This window comes from Lepus europaeus, chromosome 13, assembly GCF_033115175.1.
Source record: "Lepus europaeus isolate LE1 chromosome 13, mLepTim1.pri, whole genome shotgun sequence".
Lineage (NCBI taxonomy): Eukaryota > Metazoa > Chordata > Mammalia > Lagomorpha > Leporidae > Lepus > Lepus europaeus.
Genome location: NC_084839.1, coordinates 35,112,297 through 35,126,579, shown reverse-complemented (window position 1 = coordinate 35,126,579; position 14,283 = coordinate 35,112,297). Strand labels below are relative to the sequence as shown.

General features: G+C 44.5%; 1 protein-coding gene across 3 annotated transcripts; it reads right to left on the bottom strand.

Annotated features, from left to right (window-relative positions):
• Positions 1–656: 656 nt before the first annotated feature.
• On the bottom strand, positions 657–7,190 carry GEMIN6 (gem nuclear organelle associated protein 6). 3 transcript variants are annotated; one of them, XM_062209302.1, is made up of 3 exons: positions 6,858–7,005; positions 6,262–6,408; positions 657–1,274 (listed from the first exon to the last, which is right to left on the bottom strand). In XM_062209302.1, exons 2-3 carry the CDS (start codon positions 6,387–6,389, stop codon positions 854–856), a joined length of 549 nt encoding a protein of 182 aa, XP_062065286.1. In that variant the 5' UTR covers positions 6,390–6,408; positions 6,858–7,005; the 3' UTR covers positions 657–853. The 3 variants fall into 3 exon arrangements, with proteins under 3 accessions (XP_062065286.1, XP_062065285.1, XP_062065287.1); XM_062209301.1 differs by lacking the exon at positions 6,858–7,005 and adding an exon at positions 7,014–7,190 and having other exon boundaries at positions 732–1,274; XM_062209303.1 differs by lacking the exon at positions 6,858–7,005 and adding an exon at positions 7,014–7,190 and having other exon boundaries at positions 735–1,229.
• Between the last annotated feature and the right edge of the window lie 7,093 nt (positions 7,191–14,283).

The following is a 14,283-nucleotide window of genomic DNA, read 5'->3' as shown; positions in this document are numbered from 1 at the left end:
ACTCCCCAGATGACTGCAATGGAAAAATCTGGGCCAGGCCAAAGCTAGGAGCTTGGGGCTTCTTCCAGGTCTCCCATGTGGATAGCAGGGGCCCAAAGACTTGGACCATCTTCCGCTGCTTTCTCAGGACATTAGCAGAAAACTAGATCAAAAGCAGAGCAGCTAGGACATGTTTTGGTGACCATATGGGATGTCACTTAGGCAGCGGCTTAACCTGCTATGCCACAACCCCAGGCCCTGGAAATATATCCTTATTACAAAAAAAAGACCCCTACGATTCTGACAACCCAGTGCTAATTTTATTGCATGTGATACTCTCCTTGCTCCAGTTCATTTCTCAAGCAAATAAGAAATTAAAATCTGCTTATTTGGGGCCAGCGCAGTGGCACAGTAGGTTAATCCTCCGCCTGCAGTGCTGGCATCCCATATGGGCACTCTTTCTAGTCCCGGCTGCTCCACTTCCAATACAGCTCTCTGCTATGGCCTGGGAAAGCAGTAGAAGATGGCCCAAGTCCTTGGGCCCCTGTACCCCTATGGGAGACTGGAAGAAGCTCCGGGTTCCTGGCTTCGGATCGGAGCAGCTCCGGCTGTTGCAGCCATCTGGGGAGTGAACCAGCAGATGGAAAACCTCTCTCTCTGTCTTTCCCTCTCACTGTCTGTAATTCTACCTCTCAAATAAATAAATAAAATCTTTTTTAAAAATCCACTTATTTGATTTTGGGAAATAACAAAGAATTAACACACACTCATGTGCCTTTGAAGTCCTGTAATAGAATGGATTTACATTCAAAGCATTTCATAGTGGAAAAAAATGAAGTTTATTTCAATCAGTGTGTCCACAGTTCTTGGCCTCTCACTGGGAAGCTGCAAGATGTCCTTGAATAAGATCCTGAACACGGGACAGAATAATCTCATTAGAGCTGCTGCAATTTTCTGGACCATATGGTGGTTCTATAGTCAGGACTCCAGCCACACAGAGAGTGCTTTGTGAATCTCCCTGTTCAGTGATGGGGATGTGGTTCTTCTCAAGCCATTTCTTCAGGCTGTTCTTCCGCTTCTCCAGATCCTCAGGGCTGTAAGCTTGGCAGTCTCCAGACGTGAACAAATGCATCAGCTTCTCTCTCACTCTCTGGTCTCCTTCACTCACGATTTCAACAGTCTGCACGGCATGTCCCATAATTCCAGTCACAGACATGCTGCCATCTTCAAGGAAGTTCACAAGGACAATACTTTGGAAGAAAAGTAAGTTCAGAGCAAATATGCAAAGGAAAAACCTATGGTTGACAATTAATAGAAAAGTTCAAAACAGCAAAGAGGATTTTGAATGTTTCTAACACAAAGAAATGATAAATGTCTGTTCATACCTCCAGCTCCCAAATGTCTGCTAATTACCTTGATGTGAACGTTACATACTGCATGCATTGAAATGTCACACCATTTCATAAATATGTACAACAATTGAAAAGAGAAGAAAAAAGAAAAACCCAAGTAAAGAAAGAAGCAATGAGGGGGCAGTGATGTGACACAGTAAGTTAAAGCCCTGGTCTGTGTGCTGGCATCCCATATGAGCACCGGTTCAAGTCCTGTTTGCTCCACTGCCAATCCAGCTCTCTGCTGTGGCCTGGGAAAACAGCAGAAGATGGCCCAAGTCCTTGGGCCCCGGCACCCACGTGGGAGACCTGGAAGAAGCTTCTGGCTCCTGGCTTTGGATCGGCACAGCTCTGGCTGCTGTGGCCATTTAGGGAGTGAACCAGCGGATGGAAGTCCCCCCCCCCAGCCCTGCCTCTGCCTCTCTGTAACTCTGCCTTCAAATAAATAAATAAGTCTTTAAACAACAACAAAAACAGCAATGAATGAGAGGCATCATCAACCCAAACAGATCACGAGATCAGTAAGGAACAGTCTTCCCTCTTTGAAATGACTTCTCTCCCTACCAAAGGCTTTTTACTTGTTCAACATTCACTGAGGACACCAAACATCTCAACTTTTCATCTAGCTTAAAGCTAATCAGAGTGGAATACGGTTAATATATTATTCAAAAAGTTATATAAATGCCTAAAATATGTATTAGAAAAGAAGGCAGAGTATAGCTTTGACTTTTAGAGAGTTAAATAAAATAATAAACCACTATATTCCTAAAGCTGTACCTATGAAATTTGTATTCATTAAATAAAAGCTTTTTTAAAAAAAAAAAGCACAAAATTAATGAAATAGAAAACAAAAGTCAAAAAGAAGATCATGAAACCTAAAATCTATTCTTTAAAAAAATACATTAAATTCATAAAACTCAAGGAAGATTAATAGAGAAAGAGAGAAGGTACACACAAATATTAGGAATAAGGTAATACAGATTAATAGAAAAAAAACATGAATAAATTTGTGCCAATCATTTTGAAATTCAATTTTTTAAAAAGATGTATTTATTTATTTCAAAGGTAGAGAGAGAGAGAAAGAGAGATCTTCTATCCACTGGTTTATTCCCCAAATGGCCACAGCATTCAGGTCTAGGGCCAGGCTGAAGCTGGGAGACATTCCATCCTGGTCTCCCACACAGTAGACAGGATCCCAAGTACTTGGACCATCTTCCACTGCCTTCCCAGGCCGATTAGTGGGAAGCTGGTTGAGAAGCAGAGCAGCTGGGACTTGAACCAGCACTCCAATATGGCATGCCGACACTGCAAACTTGCTGTGCCACAACACCAAACCCTGTTTTGAAATTTAAAACAGAAAACTGCAGCAGACATTTGGCATAGAATGCTGCTGCTGGGAACACCCACATCTCATACTGGAGTGCCTAGGTTTCAGTCCTGGCTCTGCTTCCAATTCCATTTTCCTGCCAATGTGCACCCTGGGAGGCAGCAAGTAATGGCTTGAGTCCTTCACTCCCTACCACATGGGAAATCTAGATTGAGTTCCAAGCTTCTGGCGGTGCATTTGGGGAGTAAATAAGCAGATGAGGAATATCATTCTCTCTCTGTATTTCAAATAAGATGAAAATAAATGATAAAACTTCATAGAAAATATAGAAATATAAATATTATACAAATATAAATACTAAATAATAATAAAGCTTCAAAGAAAATATGAGTTACTGACTCAAAGAAAAGAGAAAGGGATACCTGTAAATCATATAATCTTTGATAAGAACTGAATATTTCGGGCCGGTGCCGTGGCTCAACAGGCTAATCCTCCGCCTACGGCGCCGGCACACTGGCTTCTAGTCCTGGTTGGGGCGCCGGATTAGGGCCAGCTCTCTGCTATGGCCAGGGAGTGCAGTGGAGGATGGCTCAAGTGCTTGAGCCTTGCACCTACATGGGAGACCAGGAGAAGCACCTGGCTCCTGGCTTCGGATCAGCGCGGTGCGCCGGCCACAGCGCGCCAGCCGCGGTGGCTGTTGGAGGGTGAACCAACGGCAAAAGGAAGACCTTTCTCTCTGTCTGTCTCTCTCTCACTGTCCACTCTGCCTGTCAAAAAAAAAAAAAAAAAAAAAAAAGAACTGAATATTTTAAAGTATTTCCATGGAGGATGAAAAAAAGGCCCAATTTTATTGGTAAGTTCTATAGAATTTTCAAGGGTCATACATTTCTTTATTCCATTTTTCTAGTATGAGAGGCTGACAAAGAGAGAGCTCTTATCCACTGGTCCATGCTCCAAATGCCTACAACAGTCAGCAAGGTGAGCAGTGGGCTAAGCCAGGAGCTGGCACCTCAGCCCAGGTCTCCCACATGATAGGCAGGAATCCAATTACTTTGGCATCAGTACTGCCTCTCAGGATCTGCATTAGCAGGAAGTTGGAGTTAGGAGATGCAGCTGGGGACTGAACCCAAGCATTCTGACAATAGGATCCAGGTCTCCTAACATTTCTAAAGAGATTCTAGAAACTATAGAAAGAAGATTTTTCCTTAATTTATTTAAATGAAACTAATATAACTTTGATGCCAAATGCAGGGGACAGGATGAAAAAAGCAAACCATGGGGACTGGCACTGTAACATAGCAGCTAAGGCCGTGGCCTGCAGAGCCACATCTGCAATTTGAGATTTCCAGATGAAGCCCTTGGCTCCTGGGTTTGGCCTAGCCCAGCCCTGGCTGTTGCAGCCATTTGGGGAGTGAACCAGCAGATGGAAGATCTCTCTTCTCTCTCTTTCTCTGTCTCTCCCTCTCTTTCTCTGTAACTCTGACTTTCAAATAAATAAATGTTTAGAAAAAAATAAAACTGTAAGTTAATCTTATTAATACAAATGCAAAAATTCTGCATAAAATATATTGTGATGTGAAGGGACTCTCACTTTGGTCATACCCTTCCCCAAAACCTATGACTCCAGTCTACGAAAAAATACCACAAAAACCCAAACTGGGAGACGTTCTATAAAATACCTTACCATTACTCTTCAAATCTATCAAGGTCATAAAAAACAAGGAAAGACTGAAAAACTCACAGGTCAGAGGAGACTAAGGAGACATGACAACTAAATGTAACCTGGGATCCTGGAATAGAAAAATGGCATTAACAGAAAAACTGACAAAAGCCAAATAACCTCTGTAGTTTAACGTAAATTCTTAGTTCTGGAAAATGTGCCATGACTACATAAACTGTTAACCTTAGGGGAAGCTGGTTAAAGGGATACTGCCTGTACTCTCTTTGCATTCTTCTATAAATCTAAAATTGTTCCAAAATAAACAGTCTATCTGTATGTGTATCTCCACTTTTAAAGCAGCCATGCAAAAGATACACCTGGTCCTCAATAATCTCTGAATCTGAATACCAATTTACAGGACACATGGTGGATGAGAGAACATTTAAATTACACCCTCATGATGCAATGAACTACATCCAGAATGTTTAATTCTCTCAGACAATGAACCAGTTTTTCAAAAACCAATGACATGGGTGGGGGGGGGGGGGGGGAAGCCATTGTAATCCATAAGCTGTACTTTGGAAATTTATATTCATTAAATAAAAGTTAAAAACAAAACAAAACAAAAAACCAATGACATGAGCAACAAAAAATAAGAGAGAAAGTACAGAGACATAAAGATACTGTAGAGACATATCAACCAAACTGAATCAACTAATACGAAAAGAACTCTGACACAACTGGGAAAAAATCTGAATTGTTTTAGAATCAGCTAATATTAAGGTTATTGTTGCTTTTGTTAGGGGTTACAAAAGTATTCTGAACAAGACCACATGGTTGTGTAGCAGGTTAAGGCTCTGCCTGCAATGCAAGCAGCCAGCTGATCCACTTCCGATCCCAGCTCCGCTCTGTTAATGCACCTGGGAAAGCAGCGGAAGAAGGCCCAAGTGCATGGGCCCCTGTACCTATGTGGGAGACGTGGAAGAAGCTCTGGGCTCCTTGCTTTGGCCTGGCAGAGCCCTAGATGTGGCCATTTGGGGAGGGGACCAGCAGATGGAAGGTCTCTCTCTCCTCTACTCTCTGTAACTTTGCCTTTTTTTTTTTTTTAAGATTTATTTATTTATTTGAAATTCAGAGTTACACAGAGAGAGGAGAGGGAGAGAGGGAGAGAGGGAGAGAGGGAGAGAGGGAGAGAGGGAGAGGGAGGGAGAGGGAGAGAGAGAGGTCTTCTGTCCGCTGGTTCACTTCCCAACTGGCTGCAATGGCCAGAGCTGCGCCGATCCAAAGCCAGGAGCCAGGAGCTTCTTCCGGGTCTCCCACGCGGGTGCAGGGGCCCAAGGACTGCTATCTACTATCTAGTAGATAGCAGTCACTGCTATCACAGGCCATAGCATAGAACTGGATTGGAAGTGGAGTATCTAGGTCTCAAACCGGAACCCACATGGGATGCCGGCGCTTCAGGCCAGGGCATTAACCCACTGCGTCACAGCACCGGCCCTTACTTTGCCTTTCAAATAAATTAAAAATAAATCTTTTTTATAAAAAAAATTTTGATTACATGTATTAAAAAGTCCTCCTAAGACACATGTTGAAACTTATGAACAATTCTGTGATGTCTAGCACTGGCTTTAAAATACCTAGAGGAGATTTGGGGTCTGTATCTGATGTACCACTTTCCTTGTATTTGTGTATTTTGAAATTTTTCACTAAAAATAGGAAAAGAACTTGTGTGACTGATCTCTATTAACTTGGCTGGTCTGACAGGGTAACCCAGTTAGAACAGCACCCAAGATTCAAAGGCAACTCTATTCAATTCTTTCTTTCCCTTCTTTCCCAGTTTGGATAGAGCATACATACAGGCAGCACAAAAGGAAGCCACGACTTCAGAGAGGACGAATACTCACTTGGCAGAGACTGGGTCTGTAGTTAAAACCCATCCTTTATACTCGTTCTTCTCACTGGCTACCACTCTGACTTCTTTGTAAACGTAATCTTGCCATTCTAAAGGGCCTTTCTTCGTCCATTCACTCATGGTTGCCAGCTGGCTAGATCTAAAACCACCACCAAGTTTGGGTTAATATGTTTAGGCTCCACCCAAGCAAATGCCTTCCCTCTCAGCTCCGTCCCGGGGTTCAGAAAAACGTGTGATTTGCCTCAAGTTCTTAACAAGTTACTTAATGCAATTAACTATTAATACATGATACTGTTCAAGCAACCGAGAGTATGGCTGGGGAACACAACATACGGGTAGAGGATGCATGAGATCACAAGGCGTAAGGTGGCTAATATTTTTAGCGCGGTCTGAAAGCCAAGGGGACACCGAGCGGCCGCGGGTCGGGTCTGGTCTGGGGAAAGTTATCCGGCGCAGTTCTGCTTCACGCCCCCAAAGCCGTGCCAGACAGCCTCACTCCCACCCCGCGCTCTGCTCTGCACCTGCCGCTCCAACTCTTCAACTCCGCCTTCCCTTCCACCACCGGAATTCGCCCCACACTACTTTTACCCAAAAGTGAAGCAGAGAACTCCCCTGACAGCCACCCTCTCGCTCTCTGGTTATGCCAAGGAGATCTGGCCGAGGAGACGTCCCCGACTTGTGACAATTTCCTCTTAAAAATTTGAGCGGAAGCACAAACGAGGGGGCAACAGCTATGGCTCATACCCGGTCCTGTCTGCAGCCGCACGGTTCTCCACGCGGTCCTCGAGCCGAGCGGTACTTAACTTTTGTCTGATCCTGACACAGGGGAAATAACCGGCTACACCTCCTTGCAACACCACGTTATCCGCAGCCACGCCGAGTGAGGCTGAAGCATCGAGCGGAGCCCGCCTGAGACCAGCATGCTTTGCGCCAAACGTCACTTCCTTCCCCCAGAATTCTCTGCTTTGTAGTCTTCGGCTTCGGTCGCTCCCTCGGGCTATAAGGGTAGCTGCGCTGAGCTGGGGCGGAGATTTTTAATAATAATGACAGCGGTAGTTAAGCTCTCGTGTTCACTAGGGTCTCCCCTCTCCATTACCACAATGGACATTTCAAATCATCTTTTTTTTTTTTTTTTCCAGCAGTGAAGGCTCGTGCTGTGTCCTCAATGGAAATAGACGTAGAAGTGCGCGTTTACCCTGGGCCTAAGGCACTTGGACCAAAGCTCTAGAAATGTGAGATGAACATGCGTGGAGAGGAGCCATAGGCCAGGGTCTTGTTTGGCTCGCCCGGGGCAATTAAAATGCCTGCTCTTTGGAGATGAAGTGCACCGGTTCAGATTGAATTCACCCCAGCGGACCCTCTGTACAACTCTTCTAATCAAAGTGGAAAAAGACTTGCTCCCGCCTCTGCTTAGTGGTCACGCACTAACTTGGCTACTCGCGGGGTCTAGAATCTTTTGGGAATGTGATCCCGACAAATGGTACAAGGCAATAAACATTGAGATCCTATAAGTGTGAAAATCAAGGGAGATACCTCTTATTTTTCTCATCAATACTTTATAGTTTTCAGTGTACAGATCTTTACCTCTTTGGTTAAAGTTATTCCTAAGTGTTTGTTTATTTTTATGCTACTCTAACTGGGATTATTACTTTTTGGATAGTTCATTGTTAGTGTACAGAAATGGTATCAATTTTATATTCCACAACTTTATTAAATTTGCTTGTTAGTTTGAAAAAAAATCAAGGGAGATATACAAAAACCTAATTGGAATACTATCAAACCAAGGTGTAGAAAACACGGAAAACTAATCAGATTTTCCATTACTACTTTGGATTAAAGTCCCACATAATCCTTGAAACATTTTTTATTGTCACCATTTCAACAACCCTTCCCAAAACCTTTGCTCTTTGAATGATTGTCTGATTACATTAATGTGACAGCGCTTTGTTGATTAGATTATATTTTACCACTTAGAGCGCGCTATAAATCTGCAAAAAGCTAATATAAATACCAGTTGTTATAATATGAGTTAAAACATTTGGCTTAATAAAAATCCAGCTAGAAGAGCTACACCCAGTTGTGACAACTGTTCATTTGCACTTTAGGCTTTATTCTATTCAGTAGAATGAAGGACTTTGGCTTTTTTTTTTTTTTTTTTTTTTTTGACAGGCAGAATTAGACAGTGAGAGAGACAGAGAGAAAGGTCTTCCTTTTTCTGTTGGTTCACCCCCCAAGTGGCTGCTATGGCTGGCACATTGCGGCTGGCATGCTGCACCCATCTTAAGCCAGGAGCCAGGTGCTTCCTCCCGGTCTCCCATGTGGGTGCAGGGCCCAAGGACCTGGGCCATCCTCCACTGCCTTCCTGGGCCACAGCAGAGAGCTGGACTGGAAGAGGAGCAACCAGGACAGAACCAGTGCCCCAACCAGGACTAGAACACGGGGTGCCTAGTGAGCCGCGGCACTGGCCCAGGACTTTGGCTTTTGAGATATACCTATAGGAGAGGAATCATTAGAAAATTCATGAGGAGCTAGCAGTTAGCCTATCAGTTAAATATGTCTGCATCTTATAGAAGGGTGCCTGATTGGAGTCCTGGCTCCTACACTTCTGATCCAGCTTCCTGCTAATGGGTCCCCTGGGATATAGTGGTGGTGGCTCACATACTTGTGAGTCCTTGCTACGTATGTGGGATACGCAGATTGAGTTCTTGTCTCCTGGCTTCTGCCTGCCCCTGCCCTGGTTGTGGCACACATTTGGGGAATGAACCAGCAGATGAAAGGTCTGTCTCCTTGTTTCTCTGCTTTTCAAATAAAATTTTTAAAAACTTAAACATTTTGGCCGGCGCCGTGGCTCAACAGGCTAATCCTCCGCCTAGCGGCGCCGGCACACCAGGTTCTAGTCCTAGTCGGGGCGCCGGATTCTATCCCGGTTGCCCCTCTTCCAGGCCAGTTCTCTGCTGTGGCCCGGGAGTGCAGTGGAGGATGGCCCAAGTGCTTGGGCCCTGCACCCCATGGGAGACCAGGAGAAGCACCTGGCTCCTGGCTTCGGATCAGCGCAGTGCGCTGGCCACAGCGGCCACTGGAGGGTGAACCAACGGCAAAGGAAGACCACCTTTCTCTCTGTCTCTCTCACACTGTCCACTCTGCCTGTCAAAAAAAGAAAAAAAAAACTTAAACATTTTAAAAGGATGATAACTAGAGTAATTTCCCTCCTTTCTTGGCCCCTTTCCCTTCTTAAACTAAAAGCTCATTCCCAGGAATTGCTGATGCAAATAACTGGCTTACAATAAACTGGTTCACAGCCCATTCCCTAACACAAGCTCTCAGAAGGCCCTCTCTTGTAGCTGGTCCTCACTGCTTTCAAATGGTGCCACCTCATTTCTCAGGTCAGCCCCAACCATTGGTCCCCTGCTGCCTTCCTAGCTTCAGTTGATGTCACTCCCCTTACATTCTCTGATTTCTTTCCTCTTTCCCCTCTGTTTCCTTCGAAAGATTTGCCTCTTCCCATCAAACCTATACACAACTTAAACATTTTCCTACCAACTTCAAACTTGCTTTAGATTTTCAGGTACATTTTTTAATTTTAGCAAAAATTTATTGCGATAGAAACATTTCTTCTTAAATGCCCTGAAGAAAATAAAATTTAAAAACTGTCAATCTTATATATATTTTTAAAGATTTTTTATTTGAAAGGCAGAGTTACACAGAGAGAGGAGAGGCAGAGAGAGAGAGGTCTTCCATCCGACAGTTCACTCCTCAGATGGCTGCAACGGCAGGAGCTGCGCCGATCCAAAGCCAGGAACCCGGATCTTCTTCCGGGTCTCCCATGTGGGTGCAGGGGCCCAAGGACTTGGGCCATCTTCTACTGCTTTCCCAGGCCATAGCAGAGAGCTGATCAGAAGTGGAGCAGCCGGTCTCGAACTGGCGCCCATGTGGGATGCTGGTGCTTCAGGCCAGGGCGTTAACCCACTCCGCCACAGCCCCAGCCCCAACAATCTTATATTTTTTAAAGACTTATTTATTTGAAAGACAGAGTTATTGTGGGGGTGCTTCCATCTGCTGGTTCACTCCCCAAATGGCCTCCATGGCTGGGGCTGGGGCAGGCCAAAGCCGGGAGCCTAGAGCTTATTCTGGGTCTCCCACATCAGTGCAGGGGGCCCAAGGACTTAGGCCATCTTCTGTTGTTTTCCCAGGCATTTTACCAAGGAACTACATTGGGAGCAGAACAGCCAGGACTCAAATAGTTGCCAGCATCGCAGGGATCAGCTTAGCCCACAACCACACTACCAGTCCATGTCAATCTTCTTAAACTGTGTAATGATCTTTATTGTGGGGCAAAGATAATGTTGCCCCAGCCAAACTGTCACAAATTTCAGTTCATAGTGTAGGGTATGAAAACTAGGTAGAAGATGGAGAGAGACAGTAATTTGCTGAGTATACCTCATGGAAGATATGATCAGGAGACCAAAAAAACATTGCTAAGATGTGGATATGGTTTGAGCATGTTCCCCAAAGATTTGTGTGTTAAAAGCTTGGTTCCATGTAGCGATGTGCAAGGTAACTTGGTCACTGGGGGCTAAGCACTTAGAAGGGATTAATGCAGTTCTCATGGGAACCCAGTTAGTTCACAAGAGAGTGTGTTGTTATTAAAAGAGCCTGACTCCTAAGTTGTTCTAGCTTCCTGTCTTACCAGATGATTTCTGTATACACTTCCATCATGTGTGTACTATAGCCAAGGGGGCCCTTACTAGAGTTGAACAGATAAGGATACCATGCTCTTCAAGGTCCAGAACTATAAGCTAAATCAGCTTCTTTTCTTTATAAAATAACCAGCCTCAGGTATTTTGTTATAGTAACTGAAAATGTACTAGAACACAAAGTATAATCAGGCAAAAAATAACCCTGGTCATTTTGGTCCAACACTTTTAAAACACTCCAGGTTTTCCATTCATTCAACAAGTAGTACCCACTGGAAGTATCTCCTTTAGTTTTGTAATATTTATTTGAAAGGCAGAGTGACAGGGAGAGGGAGAGAGAGATCTATCTTCCATCCACTGGTTTATGCCCCAGAAGCCCACAACAGCCAGAGCTGGGCTAGGCCAAAGCCAGGAGCCTGGAATTCCATCTGGGTCTCCTACATGGGTGGCAGGAACCCAAGTACATTGGCCATCATCTGCTGCCTTCCTAGGCACATTAGCATGAAGCTGGATTAGAAACAGAGAAGGTAGGACTCAAACTGATACTCCAATATGAGATACAGCTGTCCCAAGCAGTGGCTTAGCCCAGTGCATCACAATGCCTGCTATTAATTTATTAATTATTTTTGAGAGACAGAAGGAAAGAATGCTCATCTGCTCGTTCACTTCCCAAATGCTCACAGCAGCCAGGGCTGGCCCAGGGCCTAAGCTGGGAGACAGGAATGTTGATACACATCTCCCATATGGGTAGCAGGGACCCATCTATTTGTGCTATCTCATGCTGCCTCCTAGGGCTGCTTTGGCTGAAAGTTGGAGTCAGGAACCAAATAAGGTATCAAACCCAGTGGCCAGCGCTGGCGCCGTGGCTCACTTGGTTAATCCTCCGCCTGTGGTGCTGGCACCCCGGGGTTCTAGTCCCGGTTGGTGCACCAGGTACTAGTCCCGGTTGCCCCTCTTCCAGGCCAGCTCTCTGCTGTGGCCCGGGAGGGCAGTGGAGGATGGCCCAAGTGCTTGGGCCCTGCACCCACATGGGAGACCGGGAGGAAGTACCCGGCTCCTGGCTTCGGATCAGCACAGCGCTGGCCGTAGCAGCCATTAGGGGAGTGAACCAATGGAAAGGAAGACTTTTCTCTCTGTCTCTCTCACACTGTCTATAACTCTGTCTCTCTCTCTCACTGTCTAACTCTGCCTGGCAAAAAATAAAATAAATTAAAAAAAAAAAAAAGGTATCAAACCCAGGTACTCTAACGTGGAATACAGGCATATTATTGCAAGGCTGAGTGCCTGCCCCCTATTCTATATTTCTGTATTTATCCATTCAAGCATATATTGATGTAGTTGTTTATGCTCTACTTTTTTTTTTAAAGATTTATTTATTTATTTGAAAGTCAGAGTTACACAGAGAGAGGAGAGGCAGAGAGAGAGAGTATCCGATAGTTCACTCCCCAGATGGCCACAACGGCCAGAGCTGTGCCGATCCGAAGCCAGGAGCCAGGAGCTTCTTCCGGGTCTCCCATGTGGGTGCAGGGGCCCAAGGACCTGGGCCATCCTCTACTGTTTTCCCAGGCTTTAGCAGAGAGCTGGATCACATGAGGAGCAGCCGGGACTAGAACTGGCGCCCATGTGGGATGCCGGCGCTTCAGGCCAGGGCATTAGCCCATTGTGCCACAGCGCAGGCCCCTATGCTCTACTTTTTAAAAACCAGGATTCAAAAACTAACAAAACATTTATTTTGGTGGAGTTGGTAATTTCTCTATGTACATGTCTTTCTTTTTTAAATATTTATTTGAAAGGCAGAGTGGCAGAGGAAGGGAGAGACAGAGCAAGATATCTTCCATTCACTGGTTCACTCCCTAAATGGCTACAACAGCAAGGGCTGGGAGAGGCGGAAGCCAGGAGCTCCAGCCTTGTCTCCTATGTGGTAGCAAGTCCCAAGTACTTGAGACATCTTCCTTTGCCTTCCTAGGTGCTTTAAAAGGAAGGTGGATGGGAGGCAGAGTAGCTGGGACTTGAACTTGCATTCCAATATGGAATGGCAGCGTTGGAAATGGAGGCTTAATCCACTATACCACAACATCCCTCACGCAGTCTTCTCTAGGTGCTTCCTTGATCTGGCTGCGGCCTTGCCCTCTCTTCAATTGTGGCCCTCAATACCATTTTGTAGTTGACATTTGTATGTGTGGTGGCAACTACTGGAGGTTGGCTCATTGAACAGTTCTTTTCCAGAACCTCCTAAAGACATTCGAAAGCTACAACTTAATATGCAGTGTCCCTCGCAAGTAAGAGTAGTCTCATGAGTAGTTCTAACCAATGAGATAACTGCTGATGTCCCTAGGATGGAAATAAAAAGGCAGAGCCTCTGGGAGGGGGAAAGCCTTTTTCATCCCTTACCATTTTTCCAGCCTGCCTGACTTGGACATAAGGCCTGGAGATGAGGCAGTCTTTTTCCACCCCGAGAGGAACAGGACCAAGAAGGCATATGTGCTAAGCAGAAAGATAAAAAAAAAAAAACCATTGCACACGTGAACTATCTACTTTTAGATTTCCTCTTTGGGAGGACAAAGAAATTCTTATTTGTTAAGTAAGTGTTTTAAATGTTTCCAACCACAATAAAACCCATTTCTAATTATCTCCCTGATAAGGCCCTCAGGAGAGAGATCATGCTTTATATCCTTAGTACTGTGTTCAGTGCCTCCATATAGTAGGTATTCAATAAGTATTTACCTAACTGATTAACATAACTGCTTTCCATTGGAGAAAGCTGGGGTATTTTATATAACACAAAGCAGTTATTTAGGCAGAGAGTTACTCGTAAGTGACTAAGATGAATTAAGAACCGAAGAAGCAAGTTAACAGGTCGAAAAGCAGGTAACAAAGGAATGTTTGCTTCTTCCAAGCAAGTTCTCTGTTCTAGATAACAACGCACTACTATTCTTAGTAGAGAAAAGAACAATGCATTTAGTGAGTCAACTTTTAATACAGTAAATCCATGAGATAGGTACTATTATTCTATTTTACAGCTAAGGAAACCAAAACCCAAGTTGGTAACAGCTAGGATAAAAATCCAGGCAATCACGCCAGAATCTGCCTCCCTAACTATTACACTATACTAGTTAAAAAATAGGGGATCATTCAAGCACAATTGTTCATTTAAAAGTCAAAATGTATGAGGGAAATGTTTTTGTAAGCATTGCTAAATTTGAAATACTAATTCCTCACTATGATCCATTTGGTTATCTGGATACCCAAAGCATTAAGATAATGTGCCTTCCTGATGTATCTCAGGGAGTCAGACTTTTCCAGCAACTTCTGTTTCAAAG